Source organism: Halichoerus grypus, chromosome 2 (assembly GCF_964656455.1).
Source record: "Halichoerus grypus chromosome 2, mHalGry1.hap1.1, whole genome shotgun sequence".
Taxonomy (NCBI): domain Eukaryota; kingdom Metazoa; phylum Chordata; class Mammalia; order Carnivora; family Phocidae; genus Halichoerus; species Halichoerus grypus.
The window spans coordinates 194,246,726-194,273,100 of record NC_135713.1 but is presented as its reverse complement, the minus strand read 5'-3'; the positions used below and the strand labels follow the sequence as shown (position 1 = coordinate 194,273,100).

General features: G+C 35.7%; 1 protein-coding gene across 8 annotated transcripts in view; it reads right to left on the bottom strand.

The window, feature by feature from the left end:
• TANC2 (tetratricopeptide repeat, ankyrin repeat and coiled-coil containing 2) overlaps positions 1-26,375 on the bottom strand; it is a 360,622-nt gene that overhangs the window by 247,685 nt on the left and 86,562 nt on the right. For all 8 annotated transcript variants that reach the window (XM_036116207.2, XM_036116210.2, XM_036116204.2 and 5 more), the window contains one exon: positions 8,336-8,407. In XM_036116207.2, coding sequence (XP_035972100.1) covers positions 8,336-8,407 — 72 coding nt within the window. The remainder of the gene's footprint in view (positions 1-8,335; positions 8,408-26,375) is intronic.

The window sequence follows — 26,375 nt, the reverse complement described above, 5'->3', positions numbered from 1 at the left end:
TATGAGCTCAGGGAAAAAACATGAAAGGATACAGACTGAATGTAGTTAATATTGGTTACTTTAGGGTAGTGGAAGGGAAAGAAGCCTTAACATGTTATTTTTAAATATCTACATTGTTGGTAAAAAGTAATCTTTTAATTAGTAAAATTATTATAACTCACATTTAAAAAAAGCATGACTAAAATATGTAAACACATTCTGACACATCCCTAGAAGCCCAAGATAATAAATTGTTGGCTAAAAGGCCAATTTCAAGTTTAATTCTATGAAAAATGAGTGTTATACAAAGAATGATCAACATGAAGTTAAATTTCAGAATTACAGGACTAGAAATAAAGGCACTTCAGAGGGATTTATCACTTAAGTTCAGATCCTTTCTTCCAGGTCTTATCCAACCACCAACAAATTTGAATTTTAAATATCAGAACAGAAAGATTCTAAGTACATGCTACCAAAAAAGCTGATTTGAAACTTTTGGTGTAGATTAATATAAAGCCTGAAATATTTTCCTACTGAAAATAATACCTACTTCACAGCATTATTCTGAGAATTAAATGAGGATTATGTAAAAGCACCTCGCCCAGAGCCTGGCACATATGTATAATTAATTTTTTTTTCCAAAGCAACCTATGTTGAAAACTAAGTGATTTTTTTTATCACAATGATAAACTACTAAAACAATAAAAGATTTTGTTCATTAGTGATCCACTATACCAGATATACTCTTACAAATGATATAAAAATGAAACACTAAATACTGAAATAATTTTCCTTATCATTTTATATAATAAAATAGTTGGTTTAATAAAGAAATTTTTGTAACTTACCAGACTGAAAAATAATTTGTGTATGTTTTAAGAGCATGAACAATCGCATTTCTACTAAATATTTTACATATTAGCAAGGAAAGAAAAATAATCAGAACACGTCATATTTGACAATTTAGTGTATTATTACTCTAAATGTACCAGCATGTGCTAATCAAATAAAACTGGCTAGAGATAATGGGAATCATGCAAAGTCAAACACTGTACAGTTTCCCAGTCTTCCAGCATGAGCTGATCATGAGCATTACTACACCAATACACATTTTGTATATCAGAGCCTAATACCTGCATAATGCTATCCTTGCAAAAGTAAATAAAAATTGGGTTTCAATCATATCACATTGGTTCATGCATTTATTTAATATCTAGAACCAAGTAAGTTCTGTTGATATATGGGTGACCTCTAATGAAAAATCATTTGCTTCAGAAAATGGAGCTAGTACACCAAAACCAATTCTGATAAAGTAAATGAAATACACAACTAGAATTCCTAGAATTGATGAGCTTCCTCGGTCAATTTGATGGCCTAACTGCAAGACACCACTGTGCTAGATGCAAAGATCCTACTGTTAATGAACTCCTAAATTACCAGGAAAAATAGAGATTCAACAGACAAGACTAAATGCAATAAATAATATATCCCAATTATATACAATATGCTAGACTGGAAAGCAGAAAATAACCAACCAACCTCAGAAGTTTAACTGGCACAATCAGTTTTACAATCCTATTCCAAGAGCCTCATTTCACAAATGAATAGTCTGATAAACTACCTACATTCAACAAAAAAAAATTTTTTTTAAGATTTATTTTTTTATTTATTTGAGAGAGAGAGAGAGTGAGCGAGAGAGCACAGGAGCAGGCGCAGGGGCAGAAGCACACTCCCGGGCTGAGCAGGGAGCCCGACTCGGGGCTCAATCCCAGGACTGACCTGAGCTGAAGGCAGACACTTACCTGACTGAGGCACCCAGGCGCCCCTCAACAAAATTTCTTACACTGCTTTACTTTTTATGTTAAGTAAGAGAAGTGAATATTGGATCAATTATGTATCCTGGGCACATCCATATACCTTCCCAAGCACCCTAAGTGCTACTTGCTCATTCTTTCATTCAACAAATACTGACAAATTCATATATGCAAGTGTTCTAGGGGAAGAGTGGTGAACAAGACAGTCTCTGCTCAAATTAAACCTATTTTCTAGTAATTGAGAAAACAAAAAAAAACAAGTAAATGGATAAATAATTATTTTCAGGTAGTGATAAATACTATGAAGGTTAGGGTTGGGTATTTGGTAGAATGGTCACAGAAGGCCTCTTTGACTTAAGCAGAAATCTACAGTACTTTATTCAAGAAAGAGCAAGTATACAGGCCTTCAAAAGAAAACACTCTTAACATGTTTAAACAAAAAGGCCAGCAGAGAGGACACAAAGTAGAAAATGGAGGGAGTAGGAGGGCACAGAGTTGGAGTACTAGGAAAAGGGCAATTCAGGGAGGGTCCTATAGGGAGTAATAAAGGCTGGAGTTTACTCTGAATGTGACAGGAGGCTACTGAGGAGTTTTATTTCAAGTCTGGGGAAATACATGATTTGATCTGTATTAATAGAGCACTGTATTAATAAAGAGCACTCTAGCTATCATATGGACAACAGACTGTAAGTTGGCAAGAATGTTAAGACACTATTATGGTAGTAAAGGAAAGAAATGAGGGTAGTTCAGACTAAAACGGCAACAACAGAGGTAGTGCGGAATGACAAAAAGTATTTTAAAAAGAAAAATTCTTAAAGCATTATAAAATAAAACAAAAAGCCAGTAATAGAGGATAAATGTTAAAAAATCCATGGATGACAGCAACTAGATGCAATTGGAGTGAGGAAATTAGAGCCCAGAGCATGTGTAGGAGGATAACTGTGAAAGATGAGTGTTTCCAGGTCTGTTTCAAGCACAGAAGCAACAGATGCAAGGAGCAGGAAGTGCCCAGGGGCAGCAATCTGAATGAGAGGAGTAGGACTGGACTCACTGCAAGGAGTCAGGCATCTCCCGTCTCCTACATTTTATAAGCAGAAGACATCATAGGTCTCTGCCCCAAGCCAGAGCAGGGAGTGTGGTTATGTTTGAGTCAGAATCCACCGTACCTGAGAGACAGATCAGAGGTCAAGCTAGCTAGTTAACACACAGGAGAGAGCTATCATGCCCAAACAGATAAGACATCTCACCAGACCCCTTACCTTACTGTCTGCTAGTATCATTGGAGAAGAGATACTAAATAGAAACTGAATCCACAAGCAGGCAGGGCAGGTTATCAGGCATTATGCACCTACAGAGGCCTATCAATTGTTTAAAGTTAGTGTTTGTTCTGAACAGACTGCCATCTGTTCTGGTAAGTTGATGTTCATGGCATATTAATTGTTTAATAATTTGAATATCACCCCTCCAGACAGGCAAACACAAAATACAATAAAATGGAAGCACTCTAGTTCTGGGTTAAGATGGAATAAGTACAATCCACCTTAACTGAATGTAACTAAAACCACTGAATGTAAATGAAAACCCTGGAAAGTAGAACAGCAGTCTGAAGACTGAAAAATAAATGGTAGCAGGCAAACTGTGGAAGGAAAGCAAAATTTGAAGGACAACCAATCTGTAGGACAACGAACTCAGTGGCGCATTTCCTACTGTTTTTTATGTCCCCAAACTCCCAGCCTGAACTCAAAGGAAACCCAAATCCTGGAACAGCAGAGCAGGGATGAAAAGAAAGATGCGAAACAAGGCTTCTCTACCTGGTTAGGCAGAATGAATGAAGGATGTGAGGGTGGCTCCATATGGGATTGAGGGAAAATCCCCTGGCTTTTTTTTTTTTCTTTTTACCTTTTTCTTCCAGCTCTGCCCCCAAGGCAAACCTATTTCACTATCAGCAGCTCTCACTGAGAGGATACTTAAATCTCTGAGGCGGGGGGGAATCCTTTTGACCAGAAGAACAGAAGTATAAGGAGAATGATATAATTGAAAAGAGAAATAGATAAATCCATACTTATAACTTGAGCTTTCAATATTCCTCTCCTAGTACCTGAAAGGATGAGCAGACAGAAAATCATCAAAGGTAGAGAAGACCCGAACAACACTATCAATCAACTTGACCAGACTGATATTTATGGAACCTTCTCCACCCAAAAAGAGCAAAATACACATTCTTTTTAAGTGCATACTGAACATAAGATAGATCATTTCCTGGAGCACAAAACAAGTTTCAATAAAAAGTGATTCAACTCAAAGAAAGTGTTCTTTGACAACAACGAAATTAAATTAGAAATCAATATAAGATATATGGAAAATTTGCAAATATTTGGAAACTATACCAACACACTTCTAAATAACACATGGGTTAAAGAAGAAATCACAAGGGAAATCAGACAGTATTTCGAACTAAATGAAATCATACTCATCAAATTCTGTGAAATGCAGCTAAAGCAGTACATTGAGGGAAATTTTATAGCACTAAAATTCCTATACAGAAAAGAAAGTTCCAATCAATGACCTTAGCTTCTACCATAAGAAACTAGAAGAGGAAAAAGAAATTAAACCCAAAGCAGAAAGAAGAAAGGAAATAATAAAGAGTAAAGCAGAAATCATTGAAATGTAGAACAGGAAAGCAGCAGAGAAAATAAATGAAAACTGAAACTGATCCTTTGAGATCAATAAAATTGATATATTTCTTCCCAGAATGATCAGTTCAAAAAGAAAGAATACCCAAATTACCAATATCAGGAATGAAAGAGGTGACATCACTGAAGATCTACAGATTTTAAAAGGTTACTCAAGAAAAGATAATTCAAATAGTCATATTTTATTCAAGAAATTTAATTTGTATCTTAAAACTTTCTCATAAAGAAGATTCCAGGCCCAGATGGCTCCTCTGAGAAATTCTATCAAACATTTAAGGATGAAATAATACTAGTTCTACACAAAACATTCTAGGAAAATTGAAGTAGAGGAAATACTTCTCAACTTTCAACTTTTTCTAGGAAGCCAGCATTACTCCGGTACCAGAATCAGACAAAGACATTGTAAGGCAAGAAAACTAAAGGTCAATATCCCACTTGAACATAGATGCAAAAATAATAAAAATTATTTTAGCAAATCAAACCTATCAACTGTACAAAAAGAAGCCACATACACCAGATTTGCTCACCGGGCTTCAGAGTACTGCTTCCCAACCATAATGGTCCAAATCAAATAATGGAAATATTGGTACCACACTGGAGTAAAGTGATAAGACAGGCATAGACATCAGTTACCCCAAACCCTGCCCCAAGGACTGAGGACTTATTCTGAAGAATATCTCCTTTCCTACACATTATTTGTTTTCCCTTGAATTTAGGACTTTTTTTTTTTTTTTACTTATTATTTTATGTATTTATCACCAATTCAACCCTAAACCTTTTGCCAGTTGTTTAAAATTTTTCTGAAGATAATTAAATGCATCAGGTTTCTACCAATCTCATTTTCGTGAGACAACTCTTCTGGAGGCTTCTAACCTACTCCAGTCTTGTTTGGTTTTCCTCTCTCCCTGTCTTCTCATTGTCATCTTAAAGATTTCTTTACCTTTCTCCTTTGTTGAACTTCCTATTTCCTGTAACCCATTTCTTCCTTTTATTTGTGTGACTTTCTCATTTTGATGCATCATATCCTAAAAATTCCTAAGAAAGGGTACAAGGCAGGCAAAAAAAAAAAAAAGCCCCAAACCAAAAACTTACATGTCTTAAAAGACTGTATTAGTTTCTTTTATATCCCAAAGGATGTTAATAATGGTTCTATTATTTTTCTCTGCAAAATTTCTCCAAGTTCTCTCCAAGTTGCTTTATTCTACTTATTTTAATCTTTATCTTTCATACATTAGAGGGTTTCCTCAAATATCTAAAGTAACCCTTGGTTAGTTGCTAATATTTAAGAGAAGAGGACTAAAAGGCTGATTGAGAGCTTTGATACATAGAGCGATCTAGCTGGGCTGTTTTTTTAAGGAATCTCTGATGGCTACATTTTGTGTCTTTCTTTTTAGTCAGATTCTTCAGAAAAGACTATGCCAACCTCCTGCCTGAAATATGAAAGCCTACCTGCCAGTATCCTAGTGCCAACAGGATAAAGACAACTGGAGTCCAACTGTCCTATTTTCAGTATAGGACTGCCCTGAACTATGCCTGGTAGGTGTCTCCCAGTCTAGAATCTCTATTTTATTACAAAGAAAAAATTTCTGGGTTTTGCCAAGGGTAAGAGTGGGGAGTTGGGCACTTGCCCAGCTGACTGGTTAGCTAATTTTGAGGAAGAGGTCTCAGGAATCAAATGCTTCTTCAACTGACTTTCAGCTAATCTTCCTTTCATCTCCATGTCTACATGCCACCATTCTTGAGTTTTTTGAAGCTTCTGGAGGTTGTTTTCTTGATTTTCTCTGCTACTGAGCTTAGGGTTCAGTTTTTAATTATTCATATACTCTCCAGTTTCTAAAATTGTGTTGATGTTGGCTTTTCTCCAATCCCCCTTTACCGACTGTTTAGCAGGTTTCGGCAAGGAGCAAAAGTAGAAGTGCATGTTTATCCCATCTCTTTACTCCTGATAATACTGATGCTCATTCAGCTCATTATAGATGGCTTTGTAATTTTTATTTCTGTCTTCTGAATAAAGAGATACTACAAACAAAATCTCAGAGAAGGTAAGAAACACGCTTTAACTATTAGTTAACTCTGATGATGATGCAATTCCTGGTAATTTCTAATTGAGAACAGGTAGTTGTGTTCAAGGTCATGGAGATCACTGATTTTGCTGTTATTAGGTTCAGCTTTTGTTTTTGTTGTTTTCTTAAAGATTTTATTTATTTATTTGAGAGAGAGAGTGAGCACAAACGGGGAGGGGCAGAGAGAGAGGGAGAATCAGGCTCCCAGCTGAGCAGGAAGGCCGATGCAGGGCTCAATCCCAGGACCTCAGGATCATGACCTGAGCCAAAGGCAGGCACTTAACTGACTGAGTCACCCAGGTGCCCCTCAGCTTTTGTTATTAAAACTCAGCTACATTCAGTAATTTGAAAAATATTTTAACTGACACAGCCCAAGGGGCATAAGATAAATGAATAATCTCCCATATCTATATCTGTGACATTTAATACAAATTATTATATTTAATAAAAATTAGCATAAATTTTTCTATTAATTTCTACTAATTTTATCTTTAGGGTCTTTCATACATGTGTTCATTTTCTTTCTCCCCCCCACCAAGGTTTATTGAGATATTATTGACATATATGACATTATGAAAGTTTAAGGTGTACAATGTGTTGATTTGATATACTTATATACTGTAATTCATTTTAAGTTCTTCTTTCATATAAAAATATGTTTAAGGGGAAAAAAAGAAAAATTAGACAAATTCCTGATATACCATGCATATTATTTAAGAATGAGTAACTACTAGTATAAGTTAAAATTTCCAAATCAACCTGCATATATTATTCTTCTTTTTAATCTGCAACAAATAATTTTATAAAAACAGTACAACTCTTAAACTTGGGAAGAGCAAACTTGGAGAAAAAAGGTAATAGGATTATGGAATAAACGAACCAGGAGCTTTTACAGGATAAAAAACACCATACATTTGTAAATCAAAGCTTTATTTTATTTATAAGTAAACATTCTCTAAGAATCATACATCAGTAAAAATGACTGCCTGAAATTTTGTAATATATTCATCAATTTGGGTTCTCAATCCATTCTCTTAGAGATCATTTCATTCATTCAGCAATATTTATTTGTAACTACTATGTGCCTGGTACACTGGAAATACAGCAATAAACAGAACAGACAAAAATCTCTATAATCATGAAACATTCATTCTAGTTTTGGAGAAAATAAATACAAAGGTGATAAGTACTATGAAGAAAAAGGAATGTGGAGGCACTAGTCATACAATTTTAAATAAGTTAATTAGGGAAGGCCTATCTGAAGATTTCACTGATACAGGATGTTTTTTACCTAGTTTGGAAGTTGTCACTTCAAAAAACCAGTCTACAGCATATAATAAATTTTCAACAGAAAAGGAAAATAATTCGTAAGATCCTAATTTAAAATAGCAATTATAAACAAAAACCATTTCTTCTGAGAGAGATAAGGCAACAAATACTGTACTGATTAAATTTTTAAAAGCCAGTGTGCTAATACAAATGTTACTGTTAAAAATTTACTTTAGGTGATATTCCAAAAGTGATATCCAGATATATATCACAATGCTCCAAAATTACTTAAAATCTTATTAAGGTATTACCATTTAAAAAAATGACATGAGAAAATTTTTCATTTTATCTTGAATAAATGATATCATAGAACTTTTAGATTACAACATTTAAAGCTCTAAAGGAGAAACTAGAATATCTAAACTAGACCCAGAGAAAACCCCAAACCTCAGAGTTAGTACTAGAAAGGAATAGCTGATATCTTTTCAATTTAATAATAAATTTAATGAAAGCTTACCTTGCCCAGAGCGGCTTTGGCGAGAGTCTACACTTGACTGTCTTCGATCCGGTGGTTCCTCGCTCCCTCCATCTATATAAAAGTAGAAAGGGCATAAGCAAATAGATAATGGAATTGATGTAATATCTTTTACGGTACCATCTGCATCTTAAAACTACAATATCTAGGGGCACTTGGCTCAGTCGGTTATGTGTCCAACTCCTGATTTCAGCTCAGGTCATGATCTCAGGGTTGCAGGGTTGTGAGATCAAACCCAGCATCGGGTTCTGCGCTTAGCGGGGAGTCTGCTTGGATTCTCTCTCTCCCTCTCCCTCTGCCCCTCCGACCCCATACATGCTCTCTCTCCCCTTCTCTCTAAAATAAATAAATAAATCTTTTTAAAAAACTATAATATCTAGCATTTGTTCTCATTTCTTATAATCTCAATCATTGAAATATTTGAGGACTTTTTCCTATATAAATCAAAGGTTCTTACCCGTATTTTTGTGAGGACAGTTTACACTCCCCTCTGGAAGTGTAGAGAAAGTCAAGCAGTTCTTTCCCTATCCCCATACATATACACTCTACTTCACATGTAATGAATAATGTTATCAACTCTGAAGTTCACTCACAGATCCCAGTATCGAAGCCTTGATTTAAAGATTTAAAGCAATGTCTAAATTAATTACAGCTGCTTATTTGTTTAAAGTATGTCAAATAATCCCTTGGGCTATATGTTTTACTAATAAAAATTACATTTATATGTCTCATGAGATATAATAAGAAAATTATATAATACATGAAAGAGCAATATAAATCAGAATTAGAAAAACTCAGAAATGAGGAAACAGAAACCAAGACAGAACTAGAAATAAAACAAAAATAATTTCAGTACTGAAGACTGAACTATAAGAAAACAAACATAAATAAACATAACAAAAGATCTTAAAAGAAACAGAAAGTTGGGGCACCTGGGTGGCTCAGTTGGTTGAGCGCTGACTCTTGATTTCAGTTCAGGTCATGATCTCAGGGTCCTGGGATCAAGCCCAGTGGGGAGTCTGCTCTCCCTGGTCATGAGATCACAATGATGTTTAAAAAACAACACTACACTAAACTAGTCACCTTCTGAGGATGACAGGAATCCAGTTCATTATCTTGAAATCTGGGAAAAAGGAAAGAACTATGCAATTCATCCTACATTTCCTATATAAATTGTACTGGTACCCAAAGAATATAAGAGAGATCTTCTATAAAATCATTCCAGATAATAAATGGGAACCAAAAGAAAAAATCAGAATATCACCATTTCATAATGAATTAATAGCTCCAGAGGCACTGAGCATCAATGACTAATAACATTAAAAAAGAGTAAAAACCAGACATTATATGCCTCTTGGTGACAGGAGCACAACCATAGTTTTCGATCAGACCTGAGTCTGGTCAAACCTCTGAATCTAGCTGTCAGTATTCGGGAAAAACAAAAGACAGAAGAAAATGTTGAATTGTTCCTGGGCACACAATCAACAAAATTCAGACTGTGGGAAATTATACAGGTCAAATAACTTATGTCTTTCAACAGATTAAACAAAAGAGAAAGATAAAGTATTATGCAGTCCTAAATTATTGTGGAATAAACATTCATTTTTTAAAAAATTTTTATTTATTTGACACAGAGAGAAAGCACAAGCAGGGGGAGAGGGAGGCAGAGGAAGAGGGAGAAGCAGGCTCCCCGCTGAGCAGGGAGCCCAATGTAGGACTCGATCCCAGCACCCTGGAATCACGACCTGAGCTGAAGGCAGCCACTTAACCAACTGAGCCACCCAGGCGCCCCAACATGGATTTTATCAAAATACAAAACTATACCAGAAATCTATGGCATCTTAAATAGGATGTGTAAATACAGTACTAGTCAATTTTTCATCCTAGTAATTATTTAATTTTTTTATGCAAGTATCTTTCTTCTCCTTTACTTGTAAATCAATTACAATAAGCAACATTCATATTCAGGCAGGTCTTAAATTTTCATCTTTCTGATTTTTCTATGTGGATAAAATTTCATATATATAATTTGTTTTAACATCAAAACATGCCCTTAGGGGCGCCTGGGTGGCTCAGTCGTTAAATGTCTGCCTTCGGCTCAGGTCATGATCCCAGGGTCCTGGGACAGAGCCCCGCATCGGGCTCTCTGCTCGGCGGGAAGCCTGCTTTTCCCTCTCCCACTCCCCCTGCTTGTGTTCCCTCTCTCGCTGTCTCTCTCCCTGTCAAATAAATAAATTTAAAAAAAAATCTTTAAAAAAAAACCAAACATGCTCTTAAAGTATGTGAGAAGTAATATGAATAAAATATAGACATTGCCCCTCATCAGCGCTGTCTTCCTAAACAATAAGAGGTAAAAAATAAAAAAAAACTAGGCTTCAAATAGTATTAAATTTGCATCATCTGTGGAATGTTAGGATATCAATAAAACAACCCACAGGAAAAATACAGGCAAGAAATGGCTTAAGACATAGTTTTGAGTCAGCAAACCAGCGAATAATAAGACAAAAAAATCAATTTTGATATCTAAAATGTTTTAACTGCCTAAATTTTCAAAATTAAATCAGAAATACATTGCAGTAAATTTGAGCAATTCACTCCTCTAAGACTGAAACCCTATAACCAACCACGTCTTACTCCAGTGTAGACCGAGCATAAGAATTGAGATTAACTCTCAGGTAAAAGTAAAGATTTTTTAAGAAGAATAAACTCACCACTTCCCCAAGATGATGTAGGAAAAAATTTCAACCTCTTTAAAACTGTTTGTGGTGTGCTTATGGAACCAATAATCCATTATCCAAAATAAGAAGACTACAATGACATACAGTACTTTAAATGTTTTTGCTTTGCTTAACACACAATTCCTTCAGTACAGATAAGACCTCCCACATGGGACACTTACATCTACATTTATGGACAAAACAGAAGACCTTCAGTCTTCAAGCAAGTCAAGTTATTTGCATAAGACTGATTACCTCATCCCAGAGTGTAGAAGGTAGGACTGGGCTGCGTCTATGAAGTAAGAATTTACTCATCAAACTTGAGTTAAAGACTTACTTCAGATATACTGTGAACTTTGCAGAGGAAAACCCCGTTTTAACAGATACAGAAGTAAAAAGACCTGACTGTTCAACTCAAGTGCTAGCTTTTAAAACCAGAGCTTAGGTTTCCTGGATTTGAGATAATCAGCAGAGAACATTTGTTTTTTTATCTGCACACTGAGTTAAATCCAGCAAGTAATATAAAACAATATACTTTTAATACTGAGAAACATGAATAGATTTCCAATTCCCATTATTTCAAAGGGGAAAAATGTCACTGGAGAGTTTATCTCAAAGGGTAAATAGCTTTCAATTGAGGTGTATTAAAGCACTAAAATAGGCCTGGTAAAGAAATACCATCCATATAGGGATATTCAGTATGTAGTGATTTCTATGAAGGAACTTAAGTTAGAGAAAGTCTAATAAGAAAGTGCCTGAACAATTCCAAGAAAAATATTTTCTTTCCTGTAAGAAGGGGATACTTCAAATGATTCTTCTTTTCAACCTAGGATCAAAATATTAGAGTTGAAAAATTAACAATTTAAGTAACCTTGAATTTGGTAAGCCAAGCTCATCTTTAGTGTTCTCAGCTAAATACGGTGCTACAATCAATAACAGATTAGCTTTTATGAATAAAAATTTTGAAGTTGGTTGTTTTCAATCCTTCTTTGGTAACTTAAATATACGACCCTAATAGAAGGCATGGGAGGGGTATTAAAACTGAATAGAATACAATACAAATAGATTAAAGTTTTACTATTCAAGTATAAACTCTGGTCCCTTTCACTAATCAGGCATGAATCTGTAAGAATTGTATACACTTAACGCCAACAAAGGCAGACATGAACTGAAAGGTATGAATGGAATTTTTTTAAAGTGCAAAAGGAAGGACCAGGAACATAAGCTAGATTTATTTATTAGCCAAATGTCACTTATGAATAGGTACATCGATAAGATGCGCCCTGGTGACATAAGCGCTTCCATAACCAGAAAAGATGAAAAGCAGCTCATCTGTTTGGAGTAGAAAAGAGAAAAAGGAACCACAATTTATTTGTTCCATTACCTATTCTCTGCTGGGTGCAGTACCAGGAAGATCTTTACAACATTATCTCATTCAATACTAATAACAATTCCATGAAACAAGTATTATGCCCATTTTAAATGTAAGACTGAGATTCAGGGAAGTAAAATGACTTCCCCCAAATCACACTGCAATCCTAAAATTCAAATCATCTGGTTTCAAAAATCTCCGCTGCTCTCTTCTATAACAAAGAAGTCATTAAGGTGGTGGTGGGGGGTCATGAAGGGGAAAGAGAGCAGAAGTGGACAGAAATCAATTCAGAGGCTACTGCAAAAATCCAGAAGAAGAATGAACACTTGGACGAAGGGCGCAGTGGAGGTAGGAGAAGAGATCAGATTCTGGATACATTTTGAAGGTACAGCAGAATCTGCTGTCAGAAGAGAAAAATAAAGAAATAATCAAGGGTAATTCTAATATTTGGGGCCCAAACAATGGATCTGCAATTTACTGAGATACGAAAGACTGTGAAAGAATAGGTTTGAGGATGAAGAGAGCATTTGGAGCTCAGTTTTGGACATACTAAGCTTAAGGTACAACCAGTGGAGCTAAGTAAGAATAGTTTTTACAGTTTTTATATTTTTAAATGACTGAAAATTAAAAGTAATATTTTATGACATAAAAAGTATATGAAACGCAAATTTGAATATCCACAAAGTTTTCTTAGCACACAGTCATGATCACTCATTGACATACAGTTGATGACTGCTTTTACACTACAATGACAGTGCAGTAGTTGCAAACTCTATGACCTACGACACCTAACATATTTACTATCTAGCCCTTTACAGAAAAAGTTTGCTAACCCCTAGTATAAGCAATTCTGAGACAAATATTCTATTACCTGCAACCATTCCCCTATACTTGGGCAGCACCAAACTACTTGATGATATTCAAAGAGGAAATGCATTGTAAGGCTTCCATCAACTTATTCACACTTTTCCCTCTACATAAAATGCAGTTGCCTCTATTTAACAATACAAGGAAATTGTATCCAACACATATTAATGGGGCTTAGTGTCTAGCACAACTAAGCTGGACTCAATCTTTGAACTACTATTATTTATATGACCTTAGGAAATTTAATTAACTTCTCTGAACCTCAATTTCTTTATCTGTGAAGCTGATATTAGTAATACCTATGGAGTTGTGGTGAAAAACAAATGTAGTAATGTATATAAAACACAGCATGCCATCTGGCACTAAGTAAACACTTATTAAATGATAATTGGAATCTTCATCTATCATCGTCATGATCAATAACAACATCTTTTCACCAAAAGATGGCTTATCTTTTATATTCCTTACCTTCTCTGTAAGATTTTCGGGAGACTCCCATTAAGAATTAATTGTTCCCTCTTCTGTGCTTCTATAGCACACTATACAGAGCTGTTTTATAGCACTGACACATTGCATAATGATTAATTATTTACATGACTATCTTTGGACTAAAGTTCAAAGTGTGCCTTTGAAAGCATTTTTCATCTTGATATTTTCAGTGCCAACTTAGGATCTAGGATGGCATGGGTATTCTCAAAAAAAAAAAAAATCGTTGAATTAATTTTGTCAAGGGCCAGATCTAAAATTAATGCATTCATAAAACCAAACCAAGTTCAAGGAAAAAATAAGTGGTACTGATGAGGTTTGAGACACAGTTTAAGAAGTTCAATGTTTTCCTTTTCTTATCCAAACTATTACTATGAAAAGAAGAGTGGCATTATTCTAAAGCACAAAGACCTTATCCTCCACATGAATCTCAAAGATCTTAATTATCAATAAGAATTTTCATAGGTAAGCCCAGACCCCCTAAAAGTGATTTAGTTTTTTTTTTTTTTAAGCTTTTATTTATTCATTTGAGACACAGAGATAGAGAGAGAGACAGAGCATGAGCAGGGGGCGAGATAGAGGGAGAGGGAGAAGCAGGCTCCCCGCTGAGCCAGGAGCCTGATATGGGGCTCGATCCCAGGACCCTGGGATCAGGACCTGAGCCAAAGGCAGACGCTTAACGACTGAGCCACCCAGGCGCCCCCAAAGTGATTTAGTTCTTAAGAAAACATCTATAGTGTCTCTTCCTCTAAAGAAAAAAAGGAAGCATTCTATTCCCAAAAAAGTATTTAACATAATGCCATCAATACTATAGTTAACACTTTTCACAGATTTTCATAGATCTAGTTTCTACACTCTAAATCTAAATATGAAAAATAACTTCCCTATGATGAGTTATCGACTTACATTTGCCTAAGGTATCCCAGAAAGTCTGATCTGTAGCTCAAGAAAAGTTCTAAACACAGAATGGTTTGATTCTCATGATGGAGCTATGCATCAATGATGATGAGTAATAAAAGGAAAACAAAGGAGACTTGCTAATTGTAAATGGATCAATCACCAGTAATAATGTCAGTATTTTAAAACTTGATGACTGGGCTTTCAAGGTGCACAACGAATATATAAAATGTCAAGCCTAACACGAAATTAAATAGAGCAACTGTCAAAAATAAAGGTATCTACAATTATGTATTTTTCTTGTTTTTTATTAATAAACTTTTTATTTTAGAATAGTTTTAGATTTACAGAAAAGTTGCTGAGATAGTACAGGGAGATCCCATAAACCCTACACCTGGTTTCCCACTTAGATTAGTCATTTGCCAAAACTAATGAATCAATATTGATACATTATTATTAACTAAAGTCCACACTTAGATTTCCTTAGTTTTTATTTAATGTCTATTTTCCATTCCATGATATCATATTATGTTTAGTCATCATGTATTCTTAGACTCCTTAGACTAGTTTCTCAGGAACTTTTGTTGCTTTTGGTGACTTTGACAGTTTTGAGGAGTACTGGTCAGGAATTTTATAGAATGCCCTCAGCTGGGGTTTGTCTGATGTTTTTCTCATGATTAGACTTGGGATATAGGTTGAGAGGAGGAAGACCACAGAGGCAAATTGCTCCTTCATCATTTAATTTCTAGAATGCATACTATCAATATATTGAAACTAAATAAATAGGTATACATGTTTACATACCCTACATAACTGAAAAAGAAAACTGAAGCTCTAGCTTCTTCAGCTGTGCCAACATTAATGAAAACAGACATTATCTATTTGGTTCTTACTATGTGTCAGACACTGTGCCAAATGTCTTACAAATTTATGTCATTCAATTCTCAATAAAACCTTAGGATATAAATACCATTTTTCTTTTTGCTAGATCAGGAAATAGGAATTGAGATTTCAGGCAAACATGGCCACGGCTGTACCAGGATCCAGGATCTGAAACTTGGCCTAAATTCTAAAGCCTGTTCTCTTCTCCACCATTCTCTGTCTATACATAAATATATCATGACATGTTAGAGAGCTCAACAGTGCAGTTGGTAGGAGACCAAAAAAAGAAAAATAATATTCCAAGGTGAATTTGAAATAATCTCTGATTTCAAACTTCTTCCCCTCAAATCGGGTACTTAGGGTGGCTCACTTGAATTCTTCAGTTTAACAGTTTGCTTGGAGTTGTTAGTAAGCATAGATATCTCTACAGATAAGCACTTCTTAGATTCACAGAATGATAGAGCTAAGAAGGAATTTTGAATTTCTTTATTTTTGTCAATTGATGCTTTTTAGACATTCTGTGAGGGTGAAGCTTTGGAAAAAAAAAAAAACAGTCCAGCACAGCAACTTAACAGTTAAAAATATAACTGAATGTCAACAACAGGTATATATATACACATACACATATTTACTTTATTTATTTTTGGTGTTCTTATCTGTTGAAACTGGATGCTGAGAAGGATACATATGAGTCTCAATCTTGGCCACATACCAGACTGATCTAAAAATCCAGGGATTTAAAAAAATCCTTATGCTCAAGCTACCCCCCATATCAATGAAATGAGAATACTGAGAGGAAGACCCCGAGCATAACTGGTTCTTTAAAACTCCCTGGATGATTCAGCATGCAGCCAAAGTTGAAAAATATTCGTAGAGATTAAGTGGTGCTTTGATACAGAAATGAACTGGATCCACCTGCAAGTTTCCAGTGCTAACCGAGAGATGCTATAGGTAAGAAATACTAATTGTACTGAAGAATATGATCTCTAAATTGAGGATGAAAGTTACATTCGTATGTTCACTCCCTGTTTATTACTGACTTTGGTGACTTGGGGAGTTTATGGACTAAACCAGGGTAATATTGTATAATTTGAATAAGGTTTTAACATATAGTTAACTAGACTAAATTTACTCTTTTGAGCTGGGTTTGTGAAGTTACACTACCAAGATGATTTTGTCACCTAGATGTAAAGCTTCCTAAGATTCTGAAAACTAGAATAGCCTCTGCTTCTTCGCATTAACCTGGTCTCGGGAAAGCCACAGCTCCTGAAGCATGAGAAGGGATGTTCAGGAATAGTGCCAGATTTTATTTATAAAACAGACAGGAATAAAAGAACATTGTGCACTTAGGAAAATCCAAAGAGTCTGGTATACTGGAGCACAGAAAGTATGGGGAAGAGGCAGGATATCAAAGTAGAAAAGTTGGCAGAAGCATCATCACAAAAGGCATAATCATTATTCATGATTAGACTTCATCCTCTAAGTGTGGAGAAGAAAATGAAGGACAGTGAGCAGGAGAGTAGCATGATCTGAACAGTGTTTTCAAAAGACAAGTTTGGTGAGCTTATACAGATGGCACTGCAGGGTCAGAGAAGCAAAGAGATCACTGCAATAAGCCCAGAGGAAAGGAAAGCCTGACTAAATGCATTAACACTGAGAACACAGAAGAAAGGGTAGGTTCGTGGCATATTTAGGACTAAGAACCCCAAAGACTTTGTATCCTTTTGAAAGAGGTGTCCTAATCACTATCACCAGTTTTTTTTCCCCTTTCTTCCTTCAATCTAATCTCATCAGGCTTTCACCCATGCTGCTGCAGCAAATCCACATTTACCAAGATCTCCTACAAAGTCCACAGCTAACTCCAGTGGTCAGTTCTGTTTTCTTATTTCTTGCCTTATTATAACAACATTTGATGCAGTTCACCATTCTCTTTTCCTTGAAGCTTTCTCTTCACTTAACTTTCTTTTCCACCCTTTCCTACCTCTGTGGCTCCCCCTCAGCCTCCCTGGCTTGTTCTGTCTCTGCTCCCCAATCCCTACATGGCCCAGTGCCGCAGGGCTCACTTCTCTAATCTGTACTCTCCCCTATGTACACTCCTTTGTTTATCTCAAACAGACTCATGACTTTATGTTTCATCTAGATGCTGACAGTTCCCAAATTTGTATGTCCAGCCTGAACCTTGTTTGTGAACGAGCTCAGTACTTCTGGAATTGCCCACCCTAGATCTCTACTTTGAACATCAATCGGGCATCTCAAAATCTGATGCAGCCTCACATTCCCCCTCTCACAGTCTTCCTTCTATCTGCGAACAGCATCTCCATTCTTTTAGGTGCTCAAGTCAAAAACCTGGGAGTTATCCTTAACCCCTCTCTTTGTCTCACACTGCACATGCATTCCAACAGTAAACTCTGTCAGCTGTACCTTCATAATATATCCAAACTACTTCTCACCCTTTGTTCCTGCCACCCTGGTCCCAGCCACCTTCGTCTATGACCTGGTTTCTCTGCTTCTGCCCCAGCCTGGCTTCAGTTTATTCTCAACACAGCAATCAGAATGGTTCTGTTAAAACACAAATCACATCAAGACACTCCTCTCCTCAAGGATTCCCCATCTTAGTAAAAGGCAAAGTACTTAGATCAAGGCGCTACACAATATGGCCCCCATTACCTCTCTGACTTCATCTCCTACTACTCTCGCCTATGACTTCACTGAAGCATACTGGTTCCCTTAGCGCTTTAAACATGCCAAAGAGGGGCGCCTGGGTGGCTCAGTCAGCTAAGCGTCTGCCTTCTGCTCAGGTCATGATCCCAGAGTCCTATCCTAGGATCGAGCCCCGCGGCGGGCTCCCTGCTCAGCAGGGAGTCTGCTTCTCCCTCTCCCTCTGCCCCTACCCATGTCCGTGCTCCTTCTCTCTCGCTCACTGTCAAATAAATAAATAAAATCTTTAAAAAATAAAAATAAAAAATAAACACAACAAAGATGTACCCGTATCAAGGCATCTGCCTAGAATATTTCTCTCTCAGATATCAGTATGGCCTCTTCTTTCATTTCCTTCAGATAGGTATCTAAGTGTCCCCTCAACAACCATCTTCCCTCAGCACCCTATCTAAAATCGTACCCCCACAGGCACCAGATTTACATAAACATACCTTTTTCTCCCTTCCCTGCTTCTTGTTTCTCCTTGGTAGTTACCACTAACAGATTCTATATTCTACTTATTTAATTTTAGCCATCTCCTCTACTAGAATGTAAGTTCCATGAGGGCAAATAATTTTGTATTCACTGTTCTATCCTCCATGCCTAGAGCAATAGCTGATATCTGAAATAATTTGCGTGAGTGAAATGAGTGAAAGAAGGGAATTCTGGATGCCTTAGAATTCTTGATTTGGGAATTTCACTGGACTTATTATAATTCCATTAACCAAAATAAAGCACAGAAGATGGGAGACTGGGGAGGAGAAATAATAAGTCACTTTAACCAAGGATTTAATTTACAGTCAATTTAATCTTAACCTCTATGTAGTGCCTCATCAATTCTAGATCTAGGACTAGAAGGAGGGAAACATGAACAGCCAGAAGTGAAATTATTTAATCCCTCGATTTTTTTTTTTTTAAAACCAAACAGGTAATTCCAAACAGGAGCTCTGTAATGATTCTCAATTCTCAACACAACTGTTTATGTTTTACTTTTAAATACATTATTCTAATGTAAAAAGAGCTCCTTTTACTCATCTATTTGTGTAAAAATTGGAGCGGTCCATCTACTAATTAATTGCCTTTTTGAAATCTCTACCTGAATGTCTTATATATACCTCAAACTCAAAATATCCAAACAGGAAATTCTCACCTTCTCCACACCCCTTCAAACCTGACACTCTATCAGAGCTCCCCATCTCAATGAATTCATCATCAAATATTGTTGATTCTCCTTCCTAATGTTCCTTGAGTCCATACCTAACCTGTCTCCAATTCCTGTATCCATTCTCTTCTAAATGTTTATCCACAAAATGGCCGAATAATCATTTAGAAATGCAGATGTAATAGTTTTCCCATTTAATGTTTAAAATGTTAAAGTGATCCCCATTAGAACAGATACAAATTCTTAACATGGTCTATAAGATTCTACTTTTCCAGCTTAATTTCTAATTAGATCTCCCTTTGTTTTCCTAATATTGGCTTTTGTTCAGTTTCTGATCTCTACCCTCAAGATATCTAGAGTAGAAACCTGAGAAACAACTACTATATACCTGGGGAGTCAGGATAAAGTGGTTTTGACCCCAAATTCCTGCCTTTGTATATGAGGATAAGTAAGTTTCAAAAGCACTAGTTATAGAAAATTTTTATTTTATGTCATATGTTCATAATAAAATAAACCCTTAAATTTATTCCTCTTATACCTTAAAAAGACAGAATGATAGCTACTGACAGATTAAAAATCAAATCTCCCCCTCTCCCACCTCAACCCCCCAAAAAGGCACATCTTTCTGTTTTGACTGATAAGTATATTTAAATGGACTTGACACTCACTGAAAAACCAAAATAAATAAAAAGCCAAAATATATATATATAATCTAACTATGCCTTAATTTTTTTCACAAATAAATTATACTTTATTTATCCCATATGCCTATATTATTAGATAATGATGGCAATGAATATAAAAATTTAAGATCAAAATGTTTTAAGGAAAATGGTTTTTTAAAGGAAAAACCTTGGTATATGTAATATACCAAATTCAGAACAATATTCCCTTCTCTAAACTTGTCATTAGTAAGGTCCTTACTCCTGAGCACTACTATTTTGTATTTTTCTCCTAAGTAACTAGGAAACATAAATACAACAATGATTAAGTGGTTGAATAACAGGAATCATTAGGATCTAGTAGAATACAGAAATATTTAATTAGGGCACCTGGGTGGCTTGATCGATTGAGCATCCAACTCTTGACTTCAGCTCAGGTCTGGCTCTCAGGGTCGTGCAATCGAGGGGAGTCTGCTTGGGATTCTCTCTCTCCCTCTCCCTAGGTCCTTCCCCCACCCCCCCACCCCCGGCTTACATGTGTTCTCTCTCTAAAAGAAATAATTTTTTTTTAAAAAAAGAAATATTTAAACCAAAAATAAGGAAGTAACTGAATAAAGAATCAAGAAAACAGACTCATATTTAAATAAAGTCACTTCATATATGAGAAAATAGCATTGTAAAGCACTGGGGAAAGGAAAGGCTATTCAACAACAAATAGGGTACAAAAACTAACTTTTTTCATATGAGAAAAAACAACTAGATCCCTTTGTCATACCTCAATCTAATTACTAAAAAATTAAGGGGAAAAAGAAAAAAATCAAAATGTAAAAAATCTGAAAATGAAAAATTAAAACTTCAATCCTTAATTTTTTTTTTCTGAAACAACATGGGGGAATTAAGAATGATAAAAATGAATAAATTAAAATTTAAAACTTATATTCAACAGAGGTTTAGAGTTTTAGACTTATAACCAAAAGCAAAGTTTTAAGACAGACAGACTAAAAAAAGATATCTACAATAAATGTCACAGACTAAGGATCCATCTACAACAGGGATCTATGAACTTCTGTAAAGAGAATAAATACTTTAGGCTTTGTAGACCATACGTTCTCTGTTGCAACTACTTAACTCTACCATCATAGCACAAAAGCAGCCACAGACAATATGTAAATAAACAAGTGTGGTTGTATTCCAATAAAACTTTCTTTATGGACACTGAAACATATAATTTTTACATATTATAATATTTTTTTCTGAATCATAAAATAATTGTAAACACTATCCTTCACTCACAGTCTGCACAAGAACAGGTGGTCAACTGGACTTGACCCTGTCTAGAATATATAAAGAATATCCATAAATCAATAAGACAAAGATAAATAAATCCAAGCAAAAAAATGCACAAAGAATATAAGGAAGCGATTAACAAAAGAGGTCATCTGAAGGGCCAAAACACATCAAAGGATATTTGGCTTCACTAGAAATTAAGGAAACAGAAATTAAATCAGTAGGATATTACCTTTCATGTACCAGATTAGGGAAAAAGAAGTCTGACCATATGAATGTTGGCAAGGATACTGCAAAACAGGAACCGTCAAACATTGCTGAGAAGACTATAAGCTGGTACAGTGACAAAGCACAAAAATTATCTAGTAAAAGTGAAATGCAAATCACCTACATCCTGGCAATTCCATTTCCAGGTATAGCCCCTAGAAAGACTGATATGTGTGTGAGGATATTCACTGCAGCATTACTTGTAATAACACAGAACAAAACAAACACTGAAATAAACTCAGATTTCTACTAGGACAGAAATGAATAAAAGAAATGTGCTCATAGACAGAATGGGAGAATATATTTGCAAATGACATATCAGATAAAGGGCTAGTATCCAAAATCTATAAAGAACTTATCAAACTCAACACCCAAAGAACAAAGAATCCAATCAAGAAATGGGCAGAAGACATAAACAGACATTTTTCCAAAGACATCCAAATGGCCAACAGACACATGAAAAAGTGCTCAACATCGCTTGGCATCAGGGAAATCCAAATCAAAACCTCAATGAGATACCACCTCACACCAGTCAGAATGGCTAAAATTAACAAGTCAGGAAACAACAGATGTTGGCGGGGATGCAGAGAAAGGGGAACCCTCCTACACTGTTGGTGGGAATGCAAGCTGGTGCAGCCACTCTGGAAAACAGTATGGAGTTCCTCAAAAAGTTGAAAATAGAGCTACCATATGATCCAGCAATTGTACTACTGGGTATTTAACCCAAAGATACAAATGTAGGGATCCGAAGGGGTACGTGCACCCCGATGTTTATAGCAGCAATGTCCACAATAGCCAAACTGTGGAAAGAGCCAAGATGTCCATCGACAGATGAAAGGATAAAGAAGATGTGGTATATATATACAATGGAATATTATGCAGCCATCAAAAGGAATGAGATCTTGCCATTTGCAACAACGTGGATGGAACTGGAGGGTGTTATGCTGAGCGAAATAAGTCAATCAGAGAAAGACATGTATCATATGACCTCACTGATATGAGGAATTCTTAATCTCAGGAAACAAACAGGGTTGCTGGAGTGGGGGGTGGGGTGGGAGGGATGGGGTGGCTGGGTATGTGCTATGGTGAGCGCTGTGAATTGTGCAAGACTGTTGAATCACAGATCTGTACCTCTGAAACAAATAATGCAATATATGTTAAGAAAAAAAAAGAAGAAGAAGATAGCAGGAGGGGAAGAATGAAGGGGGGAGACATCGGAGGGGGAGACGAACCATGAGAGACGATGGACTCTGAAAAACAAACTGAGGGTTCTAGAGGGGAGGGGGGTGGGGGATGGGTTAGCCTGGTGATGGGTATTAAAGAGGGCACGTTCTGCATGGAGCACTGGGTGTTATGCACAAACAATGAATCATGGAACACTACATCAAAAACTAATGATGTAATGTATGGTGATTAACATAACAATAAAAAATTAAAAAAAAAAAAGAAATGTGCTCATAAAGTTGAATACTACACAAGACATACAAAAAAGTAAACCAAATCCATATATACCAACAAGAGCAAAATAAGCAAGATGCAGAATTCCACAGAGAGAACGATTTAGAGAGAGAACCATTTAGAAAATTTTAGGAAACAGACAATACTAAAAATTGTTCATGGATACATTTATATTAGGATTTTTCATCTCTGATAAAGGAGATCCAATCAACTCCTGTATTTTTTTTTAACCGAATTCTATATCTGTATATATGAGTCTGCGTATGATCTACGTATGTGTGCATCTGTTAGGATATGGTTATAGCAATGAGAACTAGTGAAAAGACATCCATATTTTATTTTGAAAGTTCTAGGAATTTACATTTATGAAAATGCATTATTGCAGCAAAACAGAGAATGGACTAAAGGGTACTGAAACTGGAGACGTAATAATTTAAGTGGAAAAAGAGGAAATCCTAAATTAGGAAGTGAGAATGGAAGAGGACAAGAGAAAACAAAGTTGAGAAGCATTCAGAAGTTCTGATCAACTGCCCACGATGACGGGTTAGATGTCAGCAGCCATTTTGGGAGAGCAGAGCTTCCTGTATTTTCCAACTGCTTCCTGAATACACCTGCTATGGGCTTTTAAGTAGCTTTTAGAAATGACATCTACATTAGCTGATGATGATAATGGGCCATCCACTATAGCTAAGTGATAGAAAAGGTTTTTAGAAAACAAAATATCAGTTAAAGCAATTTTGAAAGAGAGGTAGCAGAAAGGTTTTCTCCGCTCTGCAGTTTCTGCCAGATTATATGCACACCGTGTCCTCCTGAGGGCTGGGGATCCTGTTGAATACTAACACCTCAATCTTTAGTTACTGGAGGAAGAGACGATAAAAGGCTTCAGGACCACATTAAGTACAAAGCCTGGCTCCAACACTTACTGTATGACTTTGGCCAAGTCACTGAACTTCTTTTTCTCTGCCTCTGTTTCTTCATCTGCTAAATGAGTAAAATAAAGTACAGCTGATCCTTGACAACGTGCACCGTGCAAACCACTTATACATGATTTTTTTTATTAATAAGTACAGTACTATATATATTCTCTTCCTTATGATTTTCTTAGCATTTTCTTTTCACTTGCTTACTTAACTGTAAGAATACAGTATATAACACCTATAACATACAAACTATGTGTACATCAACTGTGTTATCTGTAAGGCTTCCAGTCAACAGCTGGCTATTAATAAAGTTTTTGGGGAGTCAAAAGTTATTTGTGGATTTTCAACTATGCGGGAGTCAGCATCCCTAACCCTTGAATTGTTCAAGGGTCAAATGTAATAGAATTCATTCCATAAGGTTCTGAAAATTAAATGGGTAAAATTATGTATGTATTTATGTATGTCTGTGTGTCTTTGAATGCATACACAAAGTGCTGTTATTCTTCTTCATCAGTTACTAGGCACCCAGTAAGTGCTGGGGCATTACACTAGGTGTTGGAGAAGCAGATATGACAAATTTATATTGTCTGCCCTCTCACAGTATATAGTCATGACACTGTGAGACAGATGTGTGAGCTAATGTACAGTCTTCAACCTAAGCAACTACGAATTCCTGAAGCTATTTCTCAATCTTTCCGAGCCTATCAACCATTTCAGTGTCATTTAATCTTTCAACAATTGCTAAACATCAACAGAAAAGCCTTAGACAGAGAAAAACCCTTACTAATTTACAAATCTATGGATGAAGTCATTTTCTAAAGTCATTGTCTCTAAAGTTTCCTGCTATCCCATTTCTTTTATCTTTCTAAAAGATTTATAAATAAATAAATCTAATGTTAATCTAAAAGATTCATTAATGTATAAAACTCCCAGAAACTTATCTCTAAATTTGCCCCCTCCTCTGAGAATGTATTCATTTTTTATTTCTTTTACCTGTAACCATACTGTGAATCTGAAAGATTCATAAAAAACACTCAGTAAATACCTGGATCTTAGAATCACAAAGACAATGATGGTTAAATGAATATTAACAAGAGTTTTTTATTGCTTAGTTGAAAACGAATTACTCTCTATAGCATAAAATCTTTTGTTTTTATGCTGTAATAGAGTACTTTTACATTTTCTTTAATAAAAAGATGTTTCTTTATTGTCTAAAACAACCACTACAACAGTCATCCCCTCATCAACTTACTTTGTAACAGTCTCCTTCAGCAAAAGATAGCTTAATTGCATCCAGCTCTCTATCACAAATTTACAGTACTAATCCTTGCCAGCCATTTTGTTTTCAGCTTGTAACAGGAGCAGCCAGCCGCCTTCAGCCTGACTCTATTAGCATATCGGATAATTTAGAAAATGAGCACAGAAATGGAACCTTTTTTATCAGAATGAAATTTTTATCAGAATGTATCTACGTATTAGATATTACTCTTTATGCTTTATGATACTTCTCCGCTTCCTTTCAATATAATTAATTTTCTTAATTTAAATGCTCATTTCCTGCTCACAGTAATTTTTCCCTCCCCCAGATCCTATAAATGAGATTGACCTACTACTGTTTATATATAAGAATTTCAAATTTTAATAAAATAAACTACACAGAATATTTTCTGTAAAAGGATAAAAGGGTTGGATATTTGGTGACACAATTTACAACTATATTCCAGCAGACCATCTAGCCAAGAATAATAAATACATAAAAGCTAACATATATTGTTCTCACATTTCAAGGATGTTTCTAATAGCCAGCAGACAGCAAACAATTCTCCACCTGTTTTGACTTGCAATAGGCTGTTTGAATGTCAATAACAATGTGCCCTCACCAAGCACCACTGAAGTCTTAGATGACAAATCTAATACAAATTTAATAGGATGGGGAAGGGTAGGGCCAAGAGTTCCTCTTAGTGTCCTGTTCTTCAGAACTCTTTTCCATCACATCCTCCCTCCTCCCCCAAGTCCCACTCATCTATATTTAATAAATATTCTGAAATGTTATTATTCATTAACCCACCCTATCACTTAACATAAAACTCTTTTTAGAGAGGCTCTTCTAGTTGACTAAATAATACTATTTAGAAAGTTTGCTAACTTAATAGAATATAAAACCCCTGAAGTAACAATAAGCAAAGCAGGGGGAAAAAAAAAAAAAGGCTGAGGTCAGAGGGGATCTGCAAGGAAATAAAATGCTCAAAAGACAGAAAATCCTGAAGTGCTTTAACAACTTCATTTTCTCCTCCAAACCCCTCCCTGTCTCCACAGCATTTTTTATGTTTTTACTGTGATGCTAACTA